We start from the raw sequence: 16,829 nt of genomic DNA, 5'->3' as shown, positions 1-16,829 counted from the left end.
AAATGTGTGGTAATAGTGGGGGCTAGACATAATTGCCAATAAGTAAGGTCAATGTCTTAGCAATCTAACCAAACCTAATTTTAATTAGATTCAAACTCATTGGTTTGAATCCCCTTTCTCAGATGGGTTTTGTGGTCTATTTTGCTTGGCAATATTGAATCACGCTTTAATTGTTATGCTTTTTTAAGCATAACATTTCATGTTAAGTGTTCCTGGGAGTGACCAGTGATGTGCAGCCTAAATTCCTTCTACTGATCACATGGCCTTCGGTGTGGGATTTTAGCAAGAGGGTAAATGTAAAGATGGTGTGCGTCATTTGTGATTTTGTGATCAATGCACAGCAAGTCCGAGCAAAATGATTACAGATTTTGTGTCTCTGTCTCTTCCGTCCTCTCATCTCACACTGGTCTATGTATCCCTCTTCTTTCTCCTATAAAGCAAAGAGCAGCCGTCTGTTCTGGATTTCTGTTTCCTTCCACCCTTTCTCTTCATCCTGTCACTCAACCTTCATCAGCCGTTTGGCCTGAAGTTATGGCTACATCTGTCGATCCTTTCCCTTTAAATGACACACCTCCTCCTCTGCCAGCTAAGAAACACAGAAGGCAACAGCAGCTGGGGCAACAGGTAACTAGAAAGGTGGACAGACCTTTCATTTTAATGTGATAGTAGTCTCATTAGCAGCTTCATTCAGAACAGACAACACCTTTGGTAGCAAAGTAATCAGTTTTCAAATCTGTTGCCTTATTTAACCCACAGACCAATTTCAATGGAGGGTTTTACTTAGTTTATCAAATTCTGAAAACCAAAGCCTAGGAATTTATCCCATTTGCTCACAGTGAAAACAAAGTGTTCTGATTCTGTTTCTAACTGAAATCAGAAACTAATCATCCAAACACTGAGGTTGTATCATGGTGATGTGGGTTCTCTGACCATGAATTCCAACTCTGCCACTTTCTAGCTGTAGGACCTTGGACAAACTTACTGAATGTCTCTGCAACCCAGATTCCTCACTTATGAAACAGAGACAGAATACCAACCTCACAGGATTGTTACAAGAGCCAAATGAGATCATGAATGTGGAGCATCAAACCCAGCAATTCGGAGGAAGCTCTGAATAAATACTAGCTACTGGAAGTATATTATTATAAAGTTAAAATCCAAGACATCACTGGCACGCATTAGTTTTTATGTATTTCAAAAGGCTGAGATTCGCACTAAAGTGATCTCTCTATCCAAAGGACACTTCGTTATGAAGTCATTTTACTATCCAAGACATTTCAGGGAGATCACCATTTGGATGTTTTAAGATGCTAAAAATCTTGCCTTAGAAATCTGAAGAAAGAAAGATGTAATCTATTGGAGCATTTAAATATGAGAGATTACTATGGAATCTCTTTGGCCATGAGGTTTTAACGTGGAAGTAACTTAGATGGAAGGCATCTATGAAAGCCTTATGCTGGGTTTGGAGTATATATGATTGTGGGGTTACTATTCTATATCAGCTTTCCTGTTACTGCCCATTCTCTTCATTCTCTTTTGTTTCCTACTTCTCGTCCCCCTTGCTGGGGTCTGTGTCACCACACAGAACTCTCTAGATAGATACAGGGAGTGGGGAATCGCTAGCTTGCTTTCTCCACCTGCTGTTCCTCTATCCACCTGGCTGGACCATCACAGCAATGGTGACCATTCTGGCAATTTGTAAACAGCACTACAAAAGTAAAAGGGGGATTTTCTTAAAAAAAAAATACCATGGTGCAGAAATAAATAATTTCCATTGTCACACCAAAAGCTAACTCTAATCTGTCAGTGTAAAAGAAACTTCAAATCCGGCTTCCAAAGCTTCTCTGAGTGCCTTGCTTCTTCGTTGTGTCAGTGATGTGTGTCAGTCAGTCAAGTTTTGCTGTTCTGCTTTGCATTTGCATTTAAAGCACTTTAGGAGTCTGGAAGAAAGGAAAAAGCAGCACAAAGAAGGTCTCTATCTGAGTGACACTTTGCCTCGAAAGAAAACCACTCCTTCTGTCTCCCCACACTTCAGCAGTGCCACCATGGGGAGAAGCAGCACCCCGAAGGTAGGACTCAGAAGAGCCAAGGCCTTCTCTTTCTGTAACATCTTCTTATAGTCGCCAACAAAGGAAAAGCCTTTGAAATGCAAAAATAACTGAATACTGTGCCATTACATTTGCTTATTGGGCAGATATGGCAACCAAATTGCATCTTCTGTCCCATTCTGAGGGTATTTGGAATTACACATTCTAGACTCAAGAGTGTATTTCCGGCCTCCACAGTACAGGTGGTGGGTATTGTATCGTACTCACAGGACAGATATATTCTCTGACTATACCCACAACAGAGATCCTGCGCTTCGGGAATAACAGGACTCAATAGTTACCAGGTGGCATCTGCATGCCTGGTACCAGGCTTAGCCCTTTGTGTGACTCTAGCACCACTGTGTAAGTGCTTACTCGTCACTACCCTAATAGTGAGTAAACTGAGGAAGAAGAGGAAGGAGAAGCTAAGTGACAGCCCAGGATCCCTCAACCGGAAACTGGAGGAGTCAGACTATGAAATCTGGTGGCCCGATGCATGTACCCTCTGCTGGGGTGCTCAGAGGGTTATTGTAGAAATGGGAGGGGGATGAATAGAAGGGAAGCTTTTGTTGGGGTAGACTTTCATCCCTTCTGATATCCATATTTAGAGTAACTTTATTGTAATCTATTTGACAAGTTGGTGTTTTTTTTTTTTTTTCTTTTTCTTTTTCTTTTTTCTTTTTTTGGTTTTTCGAGACAGGGTTTCTCTGCAGCTTTTTTAGAGCCTGTCCTGGAACTAGCTCTTGTAGACCAGGCTGGCCTCGAACTCACAGAGATCCGCCTGCCTCTGCCTCCCGAGTGCTGGGATTAAAGGCGTGCGCCACCACCGCCCGGCTCAAGTTGGTGTTTTTAATGGACTTTATTCACTTCAATGATTTAGCAATTTAAAAGAGTAAGAGCGGTGCATAGTGATGCACACCTGCAATCCTGCTCTCGGGAGGCTGAAGCAGGAGTCTGGCCTACAGAGTCAGACACTATCCCAAACAAGCAAAGAACCAATAAAGTATGCTAAAGCCAGTGGATCTTAGTGGGTTTCAGCATAGCGAAGTGTAGAGAGAAACTGGAACATCTGGGCACGGATGGCTGGTCTCTGCGGTTTTGCATGGTGTGCATGCATCCTGTCTGTGCACCTGCCCTCTGCACCTTCTGCATGAGGAGCTTTCTGTCGCTCTCACGAGGCTGCGGACAGTGTCTTTCTCCGCCCATCTTCTCTTTAGGAATTGTTGCCATCGGAGGATGTGCTGTTGATACTGAGTCCGCAGTAGAGTTTCTTGAGAGTGACAGTGGGTGACTAGCCTTTACCACTTGGCATCAAGAATTAGAACTTAAGACCAACCATCTCGGTCCTTTGCCCTTAGAAAGGAGGTTGAAACCAGGAGTGTGCCCGCGTCCTGGAGTACCACTTGAGATTCAGTTTACCTTGCCTGAAGTGTTCCCCCTGCTTCTCTTAGGCTCACCTGCCCCTGGGGCAGAGCAACAGCTGTGGCAGTGTGCTCCCCCACTCGCTGGCAACCATGACGAAGGACTCAGAGTCTCGCAGGATGCTCAGAGGTATGTGGCCTTTATATCACATGTCATGGTGTTCTTTGAAGCCTAAGAATTCCCCAGGGAGAGGCAATGAGAACAAAGTTGGGGATGGTAGAGGGAAGATCAACCATGTCCTAAATTTTAATATTGGTATATTGCCCTTGGGAAAGGATGTGTGTGACATCATCTTTGTAATAAGGTAACACTTCCCTGTTTGCATACCTGTTTATACAAATTCAGTCAAACTTCCATACTGGAAAGGCCTTGAAAGAAATACTAACCTTCCTATTTGACTGAGAGAAAGAAAAGGGAAATCACTGAAATGTTGAGAAATTTCCAGGGCACTTAACCAAGACTAGCAGCCTTGTCTGTGGCTGGCACCCTATGCTAAATGACCCCTCATTTGAGTCAATGGATTGCCGTTGTTAATGGAAGAGAATTTCTTTGAGCCTTTTGGTTATAAGCTTGAGGACTTTGACTGTATATTTAGGTTTTAGTATGAGTTCTTTGAAACAACATATTATATATGTAATTTGGTTATCAGATAGTATTTAAGGGAGACTGAAAGAAGTTACTAAATGCCATTCCAGATGCAAGACTTACTGAAATAAAGTTATTCTGCTAGTACAGTAGTTTATATCAATAAATTATATTGGCTTTAATTTTTCAGTGGATTTGTCCTAGATACCAAGAATGCAAATGAATGGCATATTATTTAATTTTGAAATGCTTGGGATATAGAGAAAAAAGAGGGAGACATGTTACAGATGATTTTAATACAATGTCAAACATAGTGCTGGAGGTCTGTTGACGATATCAAGAGCAAAGTTGGCAGACATCTGATTATCAGATGCATTTGTGAATTGATGGATTGAAATATTGCCCTTTATGTGAATTAAAATTGAATTCTGACTCCTACCTTTTGGGGTCAGGGGTATTTTAAACAGTTGGAAACTGTTTAAACGTGGATGAATTTCCAGTACCCATTGAAAAATTCCCTCCCCATACTACCCTTAAAAAAACTGAATTCTGATTGATGGGCTTCTCTGCTGATGGTATTAGGGTATAACACATCATACACACACATACATATACATACATACTACATATGCATATATATGTGTGTATATGCTTATATAAACAATATGTGTGATATGCAAATTACTAAAATGAGGTTTTAAATCAGTATTAGGAGTCATTTAATTAATGGAGCAAACATTAAATTTTTTTTAGGTAGTAAACACCTGTATTTCTAGCACTCAGGACACTGAGACAGGAGGATTACAAATTGGCGGTCAGCCTGAACTACACAGTGAGACGTTGTCTCACAAGAAGGAGTTAATAAAGCTGGACAAAGTGACATATGCCTGTAATCTCCCCACTTGGGGGGGGGGGGCAAGAGGGTTCAGGATTTCAAGGTCAGCCTGGGCTAGGTAGCAAAAAAGGGTTGAGGCAGGTTATAGTGTTCATTTGAGGTTTATATTAGTACTATTTAAATAAAATATACTTGATTAGACTTCTGTTTTATTTATTATAATTTCTTAAGACGATAAAATATTTCTTAGTATTCACAATAAGCATAGAAGTCTATTTTAGCTCCCACTCATTTCTTTTAACTTGAAGGTCAATTCTGTTTTCTGTTGAACCATTTTTCTGTAATATTAATAGGCTGCCCTTAAAAATGTGTATCCCACTTTAGTGGAAGGCATCCAAGCTTGACTTGGCTGTGCGACTGAGACCTTTCTGCATATTCATGAATTTTCCATCTTGCATTTGCATGAGCTCTCAGTATTCCAGTGACTTAGGGAAAGGTGGAACACTAGGAGAGGAAAGGGGGGATCAGAAATGACTACTCCTGGTTCTGTAGTAGTTTTTTTTTTCTACTATTAGCTCTTTGCTCTTTGGGGGTCCACCACCCAACTCCCTAATAAACACACAGAGCTTACTCTTACTTATGAATGCCCTGCCTTAGCTTGCCTTATTTCTAGTCAGCTTTTCTTAAATTACCTCGTCTACCTCTTGCCTCTGGGCTTTTACCTTTTTCTGTTTCTGCCTATCTTTTCTTTCCTTCTTATTCCATGTCTGACTGTGTGACTGGGTGGCTGGCCCATCATCCTTCTCCTTTTCTTGTTTCTTCTCTCTTTCTCCTTTTCTCTATTCTCTCTGCCTGGCAGCCCCCCCCAATCCTTCTCCTGCCTAGCTATTGGCCGTTCAGTTCTTTAGTAGACCAATCAGGCGTTTTAGGCAGGCAAAGTAACACAGCTTCACAGAGTTAAACAAATACAACATAAAAGAACGCAACACATTTTTGCATCATTATACAAATATTCCACAGCATAAATGAATGTAACACACTTTAAACTAATATTCCATAACACAGTACCAAGAAAAAAAATGTGTTTGCGTGTGTGTGTGTGTGTGTGTGTGTGTGTGTGTGTGTGTGTGTGTATGAGAGAGCATGGAAAGCTGGGTATTGTAATAAATGAGTAGATCCATGAAATTGAGAGTTGTTTGCAGTGTCATGCTTCCAAGTTTTTGTGAGAAGGTGATGAAGGTAGGGAATTTCTGGTCTACTTTCCTAATCTGCCTTTCCCTTAAATAATGGGGTAGTTTAGTAAAAAGAACCTAAGACAACCCTCTGAGTCATATTATGGACGAAGGCTCTGCAAAGTCTATTATCTGGTTTTATCTTTTGTGTTCTTGTTCTCCTTTGCCATGACTTTTATGCACTTGAGAGGACTGTAGCTTCAGGCTTTACTGCACTTCTGAAGTAGTGTCCTGCTTAGAGCTTTATGAGACTCTGTTGGGATGGTGCTGAAGAAGCTATACTGTACACGTGCTGATCCTAGTTCTCTGGGAACTCAGCCTGCTCTTCTACCCAGAGGAGGAATGGCCAGGGATGAGATTTCTTCAAGCCACAGCAGATGGTAAAACTTGGCAGGAGTTTATACAAAGCCCATATGGGTGTCTCAGAGAGACCAGGAGGGGTGAATCATGTATTCGTTTAGAATTGTTTCCACAGCACTTGTTGATGGCATTTAAATAGCAAATGCGATTAAAATTGCAGCCTGGACAAATTTGTATCTACTATGTTTTCATTATGTCAAATTTAGTAGACTTCATCATTTACTTTTGATGTACACAATTAACTAAAGTGCACCATTCTTTTGCTGCTATTCATAATGGATATATCAAGGATGATGGTGTAAGTATAAGCCTTTTTTCAATCAGTACTGTTCTCATAGCACTGACAATGCTGGAACATTGAAAGGAACTGAGTTCAAAAGGTGAGAGCTGAGGACCCGGACTCCTGAAGTTGCAGGAGTTGGCTTTTTTTTATACAGCATGTCAACTGTTCTTTGTAAACTTTAGAACGAATGAAACTTTTATCATTTTTTTTCTTCCCTTTTTTCGTTGTTGTTAAATGCAGGGAAGCCCAAGAAAGGTATGACAGCCTCGTGTGGTATTTTTGTTTCCATAAATATGGAAAGGTCACTGTCAAGTCATCTTTTTGACTTGCTCTGATTTTGAGGTCTACAATGGTGGATGTTTAGTCTGATTGTTCCTTTTATCCAAAGGGGGGGGGGGGAATGCTGTACATTTTTAAGGAACACAATGCTCATGGCAGCTGCTGTTCCTGCAAAGGCAGCTGCATGACTTTTTGTGTGGGCTTTTATAACAAGTTCAGACCATGCAGGAGACACAGATGCTGTGACAGCATTCATTTGTAAGGTTCATTGTAGCCTGACATTCATTGGAGAGGCTACTTAGAGACAAGAGTGGGCATCAAATGTGTGCAGGCTCCGCGCAAAACCTCTCCTTATAAGAGGCCAGGTGGACATACAGGCAAGTGGGTTTGGGAAACTCTGGTGTGTTTGTTTTACTTAAGCTCCTTTGGTAAGAAAGACTTTGGTGGGTGAAGAAAAGTGTAAACACCTGGCTTGAATAAGTAAGATGGCTGGCTGCTGGTGAGGTTAGGGAGCAAGACATAGCATAAGAAAGAACTTGTTATAAAGTTTCATGGGCTGTGCATCCAATAACTGAATGGCATCTCAAATCTGGGTTGATCTAATGATATTTATGTGTATGGGTCTTTTGCCTGCATGTATCCTTGTGCACCATTATATGGGTCTAGTGCCCAAGGATTCCAGAAGAGGGCATAGCTCCTGCATCTGGAGTTACAGAGAGTTGTGAATAGCCATGTGGGTTTTAGGAATGGAACCCAGGTCCCTTTTAAGAGCAGCCAGTGCTCTTAACCAGTGAGTCACCCCTCCAGCTGCTTGAATAGGAAATTTCACCCTAAGTTCTTGAATACCATTTGCTACTGTTTGCTTGAGAAAAATGTTACTATTTTCTGATTGGTGAATATTTGTAAAAGTTTTTTTTCCTTTTGTAGCAAATCTCTTTTTTTCTAACTATGCATGTCTCATGAGCCCTTTTAAAAATCTTCAGTTTTTCTCTCTAATCTTAGATTGAATGTAAAATGTAACTATCATTTATGTTCATCTGCTGTTATTACTAATATGTATGTCTATGAGTGCATGTTGGGGTGGGTAGTTCCCCATTCCCATGTTAGCCTTTCTGACCCTGTATCTTTCCCTTTCTCTGCCTTTCTCTCTCTCCCTTCCTGACTTGTCCCTTCTTCTGGCTGTGGACTGTCTTTAGGAAGAATGAATTCCTCAGCAGGTGAGCTGTGACCGGGGCCTTGTCAGAAGCATACACTATTCCATCATAAGCCCTGGCTGTAATCATAAATCATCCTGGTTTCCACATTAAGACACAGATAGCCACTAAAGATGTATCATATGTGTTTGAAATATGGTGGGAAAACTACATATCCTGTGTGGTTACTTCACAAGAGAACTTTGGGCACCGATAAGCCAGAATTATTGAAATCATCATTAAAAATAAGAAAAATGACAGGTCTTTGTGCTCCAATCTGACGACTTTCCTGAGCAAGGAAGAGGGCCGAGGTGGTTGTTTCCTAGTACATTCTGTGCTATGGAACAAGCCTAGGCATGGCTTCTTCCTTTGCAGACCTTAGAGCTACCTCTCCACACAGTACATTCAAGAGCCTTTGTTTTTATTTTTTTAAGCTCTTCTCATTCCCGAACATTGTCCTTGCTATATAACTGGGGGAAAAAACAACCACAAAACCAGATGTACGTGGGTTGAGAAGCTCTGGAGTTTCCTAAGTTAGCTCCCTTTCTCCATCCCCAAAAGGAGATGAATTTCTGCTTGAACGCTCAGATAGCTGAAGTTCAGAGGTGAAAGGTGAATTCATTCAGTGCCAATCTTATGATGTCTTCGGGTTACGTAAGCAGGCGCACTGCTGTGAGCAGGACACCCTCATCTCCCTCACAGAGCCTCCCTGACAGTTTGTGGCTGCTGCACTGCCTCTCTTGACCCAGCAGTCCTGGGGCTGCCACTCTCTGAAGCTCTCCAAGCTCCGTTCTGCTCTGGTTTCCTCTACAAAAAGTACCCATGCCTTTGGATGATCAGATCTGAGCTCCAGTCCCCAAACCAGCCCACTTGCATGCCGTTCTAAGATTATCTATCTATGCTCTCGTTTATTGATTCGTTGGTTTCCTTTATTTAAAAAATATTGTTATTTATCCCAGGTTGACCTGGAACTCACAATTATTGTACTGCCTCAGCCTCTTGAGTGTGGTTACAGGTACACACCCACCAAGCCACAGCCATGCCCTTATTTGTAATGGTGAGGGTATTGTTTTGAAAATTGTCTGGCAGAGAATGCCATCTCAGGTTGACAATTGTAAGAGACAACAACTCTTGCCGGTTGGTGGTGTTGAGTAGCTTGGTGAAGTGAACCTCCTGTTCACACTGGAAATGCTTTCATTACCCAGAGGCTTTGTCGTTCAAGCTACTGTAGAACTTTAAGATCCTATTCTGCTATTGAAATGACTGTGCAAGCCCCTTGCACAAAGAGCAAAACTCAGCAAATTTTGGGTTGGTCTGGGGAGCTGAGGTCCCTGAGCCACAGGGTGGCTCACATTGTAGTGTGGTTGTTCATTGTGCACATGCCTGAGAATTCTGGGTGTTTTATTTTCCTACCCCTCTCACCTGAAGCTATAAAGTCATTTCTTAGTCTGTGATATTTCTGAAGAAAACAAAACAAAACCCAGAATTCTGGAAGATTGGAGAGGCAAGCTATGGGTCACTTCTCCATGAGAAGAACGAGCCCTTCCTTTTTTTTTCTTTTCTGTCCCCAGAATGTGTTAATTGCTCCTCTAGATTGACTTTTCCTCACTGAAGAAAGCTCTTTGTGAGAGGGTGGGAGGAGGGGTTGGGATAGAAATCACAGCCAGGGATGTAATTCTCATATGGTCTAAATTACATGAATGTCTTTTGAAGGACCTGTCTTCCATGTCGTTGATACCAGTGTGAAGGCTTTCTATGCTTCAGCATTGTCTAAAAGTCATAAGGAAATAATTGCGTGTAGCCTTTTCAAATAATTTCTCTTGTCATTTTCCCTTCCTTTCCTAATGAATATCTGGAAATGATGTAAAAGGAACAATTAATAATTCCAAAACTTCAAATGTAAAAGGTAAATATCTGAGGGATGACTTCCTTGCCTTTCTGTTAAACAGTGACACAGAGGGCACACTAGGAATGCTTGGCTTTGTGACGCTGTGTGCACTGATCCCTGCTGTAAGGATGTTGTGTCTGCCTCCCAGTGTGCCTCTGTGCTTTACCTCTTTCCCCAGGTCCCTAAGAAGTGTCTGTGATTTATAACAGCAGATCGGGTGCAGAAATCTCATTTTCCTATAGGTACATCCATTTGAATAGCACAGTTTCACATAGGCTTCCAGAACCCTACAAATACAAAGGGCACAGAAATACGCATGCCACTCATAAATTTTATAGAGCCTTTGAATAGATGATACTTTATTAAGGCATCATGGGTGAGGCTTTTATTTCTAAGCAAATGTAGGTTAGCAGTTGTAGAAGCTGTTTTGCTTGGTTTATTTTATGGGTTTTTGTTGTTGGTGGTGGTATTGTTGTTTTATTTATTTTTTTATTTTTTTTTTTTTGTTTTATTTGTCTCCTTTAGGCCCATTTTCCCCCCTTAATTAAAATCCTCATTGAAAGGTAGTTCCCAGAAAAGATGCCATGTGAAGTGGTCTCGTAAACTCTTAAAAGGCCTGCTGTTAAATCTCTGGTTAATGGGAAAGAGATTTTTCTCTTATCAGACAAAAAGATTAAACTATGGGAAAACATTTTGATGAACTTGGGGATTTTTCAGTTCTGTCCCTGCTTCCTGTGTATGTACGGCAGAGAATTGAAAAGAAGGTAGTGTGGTGTTTAATACACAAAGGTAGCTATAGCAATAACCCCTGGTAAGGCAATGACCTCATATGCCAGCTGTCAGAGTACAAGGGGAAAGAAAATGCCTTTTATTTACGGTGCTTTTGATCCTGTTGACACTCACATTTTCAAATAGTTAGCAGCAGTTAGCTAAGGGCTGACTGTTAAAGTGGGAAAAGGAAAGCAGCATAGCAAGGAGAAGGAGCCTGTCCATCGCAAGGATTACTGACCCTGAGTATTTTAAATAAGTAATTGGCAGACAAGAGAAATTGGAGGAGAAAGAGAGAACAAAAGGCAGAGAGAGAGAAAGACTATGAAAGAGACAAATGCCGATTGTATCTGAAACAGATGGAAACATTACAGACACTCTGAAAAACACACATTTCTCAACTCTTACTCCTGCAAAATCCACTTGCTGGTTTGTGAATGTTCCTAAAATACAGATGCAGTTGCAGGAGTGACTGTCCTATGATGCTGACATTGCACTGGGCATCACGTTACCTTCATTTAAACACAGATATCTCTAGAGGATTCTGAGCCCTTAGTTGTGCTTCTGTTTCTGGGGACTGTGCATGCATATGTGCATGTGTGTGCATGCATATGTGTGTATATGTCTTTTAATGTCCTGATGTATTGCTATCAGCTCTGCTGAGTTGTAGGGATGGGATTTAAGAAGTGCCAAGTGATCCCACTGACAAATAAAATCCCTCACATGATCACTTCTTTCAAATTCTTGCTCACACTGGGCATGACATTGTTTCTTTGATCTTCTTGACTTCAGACTATTTTAGGCCAGTGTCCAGATTTCACATGCAGATGTTTCTCGTTGCTGGCTTGAGTGTGTAGAGTTGTGGGATTCTGAGCTTGATAAATGAGACATATTTACATATTTATGGCTTTCTCCTTAGGTTATAATCACCAACAGATGAGTGAAGGACAAAGACAGAAACCTGAATTTTACAGCCGCACAGCATCTGAGTCAAATGTCTACTTGAATAGTTTCCATTACCCAGATCACAGCTACAAGGACCAGGCCTATGACACGTTGAGCCTGGACAGCTCGGATAGCATGGAGACCAGCATTTCTGCCTGTTCTCCAGACAATATCTCTAGGTAAGGCTTGATGAAAACCACCTCCCAGTTTCAAGCATAAACTCATCAGTTTGAGACAAAATGTATATTATAATTAGATATAAAACATACAGTGCAACACTGGATACCTGTTTTTTCTGACCCTTGTGTTTATTGACAGTCTAAATAAAGAGCAAAGCCAATGCCAGCTCCAGTCATGTTCTGGTAGTCATGAAAATGATGTTTCGACAGAAAGAGAAGGCGAAGGCACCAACAACTGAGTAATTCTATCACTCTACACATGGCTTTTTGTGACATAATAAACCACAAAACCAAGCTTGTGTCACAAGAATTTCAGAATGGAATTACTTCTTTAATAGACATATAATTTTGGGATATTTTAATGCATAGTTTAAAAAATCGTCAGCACAGCAATTTTTGTTTTTAGTCCTTGATTGTTGTGTGTACTAGCTTCAAGACAACTCTAAGGCCTGCTTCACAGAACACCTTCCAGATAGTCTCTGTACTGCTTTGTTCTGTGGACTTCATCATGGTGTCTTCCAGCATACGGAGTAAAAGCTTACCTTAATGTAATATGCTTTTTAAAATTTTCAGATTTATTTATTTTTATTTTATGAATATGACTGTTTTTCCCTGCAAATATATCTGTACTCTGTGTGTGCCTGACTCCTTTGGAAGCCAGAAGGGGGCATCAGATACCTTGGAGTTACTGGCAGGCCTATACACAGTTAATTAGTTAGTTAATTACTATATGTAGCTACTACATATAGTCAAGATAGGTGCTGGGAATCTAACCCAGGTCTTCTGGAGGGGCAAAACATGCTCTTAACCAGTAAGCCATCCATCCAGCCCATAAGATGTACTTTCAAGGTAGTTATTGGCATTGGAGCGGGATTCTACTTTATATTCTACTTTTGTTGGCATTTTCTACTTTAGGTTCATTTTTTTTTTTTAACATTTTGAGTTAAGCCCTTAGTGATATCTGACCATGAGCAAAAGTTATCTGCAACTGCCAGCACAATAGGACCAGTCCTGGGTAAAACAGCTGTGGACAGTAATGGGGCTGTGCACAATGACTTACCAGAAATGGTAACTCTGCAGGAATACTGTCATACAGAGATCTAAGGGACAGATGTGTCTCACCAGACACACACAAATAACTATGTGAAATGATGAATATGTTAATGAATTTTATTTTTGTAATCATTTTACTATATATGCAAATACGATATTATCACATTTTATACCATAAAGATGTGTCAGTTAGACTCATACTCGATAAAGCTGAAAACGACAAGTAAACAAACAAAAACAGTAAATAATAAAATCTAAATGAACATAAATTGTATAAAATGTGACAAGTGAGGTTAGTTATGGTGAGTTTCTTTTGTGTATAGGTGTATGTGTGTGATGTTGAGTATAAAACCCACAGCTTCATGTACCCTAGGCAAGTGCTCCACCATCTATAGCCCCAGTCCTAAGTTTTTAATGGGGGGTGGGTTGAAGAACTGTGAGTTATTTATTTGTGACACAGTCATACGAGCGTCACCATGGAAAGCAGCACGGAATATGCATATATTTGTATGCTCTTGTATGGCCTGCGGCACATAACATCCTCAGCTTTCTCAGTTGGGTCAGTCATGTTTGTTCCCTTTCCATCTATAAGTTAGCAACTTATACTTTTGTATTTTGACCAACAGCTGTTGGAAAGAATAGTAAAAAGGGAAAAAAAGAAAAGAAAAAAATAAAGTCATTGTATTCTGTTTCTCAGGGTAAAGTACCTGGGTAAAAATTGGCCCCAACAGATACTGCACCCAGTTGTTAGGCCTGTGAGATTCCAATGTCTCTTAGGCAGTTCCCACTCCCTTGTCTGCTCCTAGTGGGACTAACAGTTTTGAGAAGATAACCTATGTGCTCTGAGTTAATAGGGTCCTTCATCTCTTCAGAATAGGAGCCATCTTATGTTTAATTTTTGCCAAAAATAATTGAGGCTGGATGTGGTGTCTCACACCTGTAAATCCCAGCTCTTAAAAGTCAAGGTAAGAAGTTGGTGAGTTCCAGGCCAGACTGGGCTACATAGTGAGACTGTGACTCAGAGGTTCATACTGTCTTGGGTAGATGATTCAGTCCATGTAGTACTTGCCATACAACACTGGGATTTGAATTTGATCCCTATTACCTGGATATGGATGGATGGATGGATGGATGGATGGGTGGGTGGGTGGGTGGATGGATGGGTGGGTGGATGGATAGAGATAAAGAGAGATGATAGGTAGATGACAGATAGGTAGATAGATAGATCACACACACATACACACACACATACATACATAAATACATAGAAAGATGCCAGGTGTGGCAGCACAGGTCTGGCATCCCAGTAAGGAGAGGCAGAGCCAGATCCCTGGGATTAAAGAACCAGCCAGTCTAACTGGGAAGCTCTAAGAAGGTTTGGGACTCTCACAAAGCTAAGTAGAGGGCTCCTGAAGAACACCATCTCTGGTCTCTACACACATGTGCGAGAACACATGTATCCCACACACACATACACACACAGGTGTCCACGTACATATATTTAGTCATGCTTTATATGATGTACTCTAATGACCTGAAGGGCTCTGTGTATTCCCCTTTGTACAAACTTTTATTTTTATACACTTTCTATGAATGACAAACAAAACAGCCTGTCCATTCTCAAATGAGCCTAGAAACAAGGTAGGGGCTTGAGTGAGCACAGAGCACTGTGCAGGACACAGCAGGGCTCTCCATGAATGAAACATCTGGATATACGACTTCTGACCTAGACCCTGGCTGTTCTTGCAACTCACACTCTTGTTTTTTTCCCTTCACTTGTTGGGGTGGTGTCGTTTCTAAGATGTATTTCTTTTACAGTTCTTGAATCCCTTTGTGCATTTTCCCCACTAATTAACAGGGGAGGGAAGGCTCTGACCAAAACTGACCACCCCTTACTCAGCATGCCTGTACAAGTCACTTTGACACTGGTATCATTTAAAAAGTAAAAGGCCCACACATACAAAGTACAGCAAGCTACAGGGGTAACACATATTCCTCAACTGAAGACCGTGACTTCAGACATTAGGCATCATTTACATAGACCGAGATGATAGTCTAGTTCATAAGACAATGTGAGAGTCAGTAGCTGAAGGGAAGCTCACATGGCTGTCACTGTTAGACTGGCTGTCGCTGTTAGATGTCAAGGCTGCATTTTGGATGCACACTTCATAAGATTCAGCTTTGCCTTCATTGCTTCTAACCGGTTTACACTGGTCTTGTCTTGCATGTCCATTTTTGACTCCTATACTGAGATCAGTCAATCTTAAGACCAATGACTCATGTGTAATATCCTTCAAATTGTATGTTTTGATTGTGACATGAAACCTGACTCTGTGTGTATGTGTGACGTACACACATACATACACAGAGAGAGAGAGAGATCTGATATGTAATTTTAGTGTGTGTATCTGAGAGACTTATCAGGCTGAACAAATGTGGTTTTCTAAAAATTTATTTTCATTAATTCTTTGGGAATTTCACATATGCATACAATGTATTTTAATCACAATGCCCTCCATGATTCCTCTCCTTTAGCAAATATCCTTAAAAGTCTTTTTTTTATTCGCATCAGTGCCAGCACATCTAATATTGCCAGGATAGAAGAAATGGAGAGACTCTTGAAACAGGCTCATGCGGAAAAGACCCGGCTACTTGAATCTAGGGTAAGGCAGAGAGCTCCTGCCAGGAGCTTGTGATGGGTATGGGGCGAGGAGCCCTACACTTGCCAGCACTCCTTGAAGGCCCTGACTGAGCATTGCGAACTTGGGTAGCCACTCAGCCTCCTTTCCTATCCAAATGGAAAGGTGCAAGAGAGGTGGCTTCAGGGCCCTTTGCTGTGCTTTTATGCCCAGGAATTTCACGTGTGTGTCTGTGTTTTTACAGAGAGCGAAAAGGATAATGGAGGATTTCTACCATGTTTCCCCCTTGGTGGCCATGTAGATGTTTTCTTGAGGGAATTGGAAAAATGATATTTCTTTATGTGGACTCTTGTCCTTCCCAACTCATGCTGACCTCACTATTGTGAAATTCAAAACCCCCACATTATTGTGAGTTTATTTCAGGCCAGAATCAGAACTTCCTTAGGAATCCCCACCCCACCCCCAACGCCTTTGCATCCTGCCCTGAGGGCACCTCCTTTCCTTTTCCACTTCCCACAAAGCTTCCTCTGTGACCTCCAGCCAGGAAGCTACAGAATAATAACAGGAACTGGAAGGACCTGTGGCGGTCACCCAGGACAGTCTCCCAGAGAAAAGCCTAAACTTCATGGCTAGTATTGCACGACAGTTTGCAAGGAAGAATGAAATGCCTGTTTGTACTTACAAGCCCAGTTTTCACCAAAGACTAGTATTTAATTGTTGGCATAAATGACTTTGGGAGCTGTGCAGAAGGTGATCATGGTTTATGTTAGTCTAGGCTATATACTTTAAGAAACTAGGATACAACATGAAAATTGTCTAATGATAATTGGAGTTTGAGTATTTATTAGCTGGTCCCTTCAAGTGTAGGTATCATGTCTTCAAGTAATTCTATATATGATAATTAGGAACGGGAAATGGAAGCCAAAAAACGAGCGCTGGAAGAAGAAAAAAGACGCCGGGAAATCCTGGAAAAACGACTGCAGGAAGAAACCAGCCAGAGGCAGAAGTTAATAGAGAAAGAAGTGAAAATAAGAGAAAAACAAAGGGCACAGGTTGGTCCGTCAACGTGGATGCATACGTG

The 16,829-nt window shown here is 41.2% G+C and overlaps 1 protein-coding gene across 7 annotated transcripts in view; it reads left to right on the top strand.

The window, feature by feature from the left end:
- Positions 1-16,829, top strand: part of Phldb2 (pleckstrin homology like domain family B member 2) — a 215,175-nt gene that overhangs the window by 189,370 nt on the left and 8,976 nt on the right. For 6 of the 7 annotated variants that reach the window (XM_038346764.2, XM_038346766.2, XM_038346767.2 and 3 more), the window contains 5 exons: positions 1,929-2,069; positions 3,539-3,638; positions 11,852-12,056; positions 15,682-15,772; positions 16,654-16,800. In XM_038346764.2, the coding sequence (XP_038202692.1) occupies positions 1,929-2,069; positions 3,539-3,638; positions 11,852-12,056; positions 15,682-15,772; positions 16,654-16,800 (684 nt within the window). Of the gene's footprint in view, positions 1-438; positions 625-1,928; positions 2,070-3,538; positions 3,639-11,851; positions 12,057-15,681; positions 15,773-16,653; positions 16,801-16,829 lie in introns of all 7 variants that reach the window. The other variant, XM_038346768.2, reaches the window with a different exon arrangement.

Source organism: Arvicola amphibius, chromosome 10 (genome assembly GCF_903992535.2).
Source record: "Arvicola amphibius chromosome 10, mArvAmp1.2, whole genome shotgun sequence".
Lineage (NCBI taxonomy): Eukaryota > Metazoa > Chordata > Mammalia > Rodentia > Cricetidae > Arvicola > Arvicola amphibius.
Note: the sequence above shows the minus strand (reverse complement) of the source record. Positions and strands in the feature narration are given on the sequence as shown.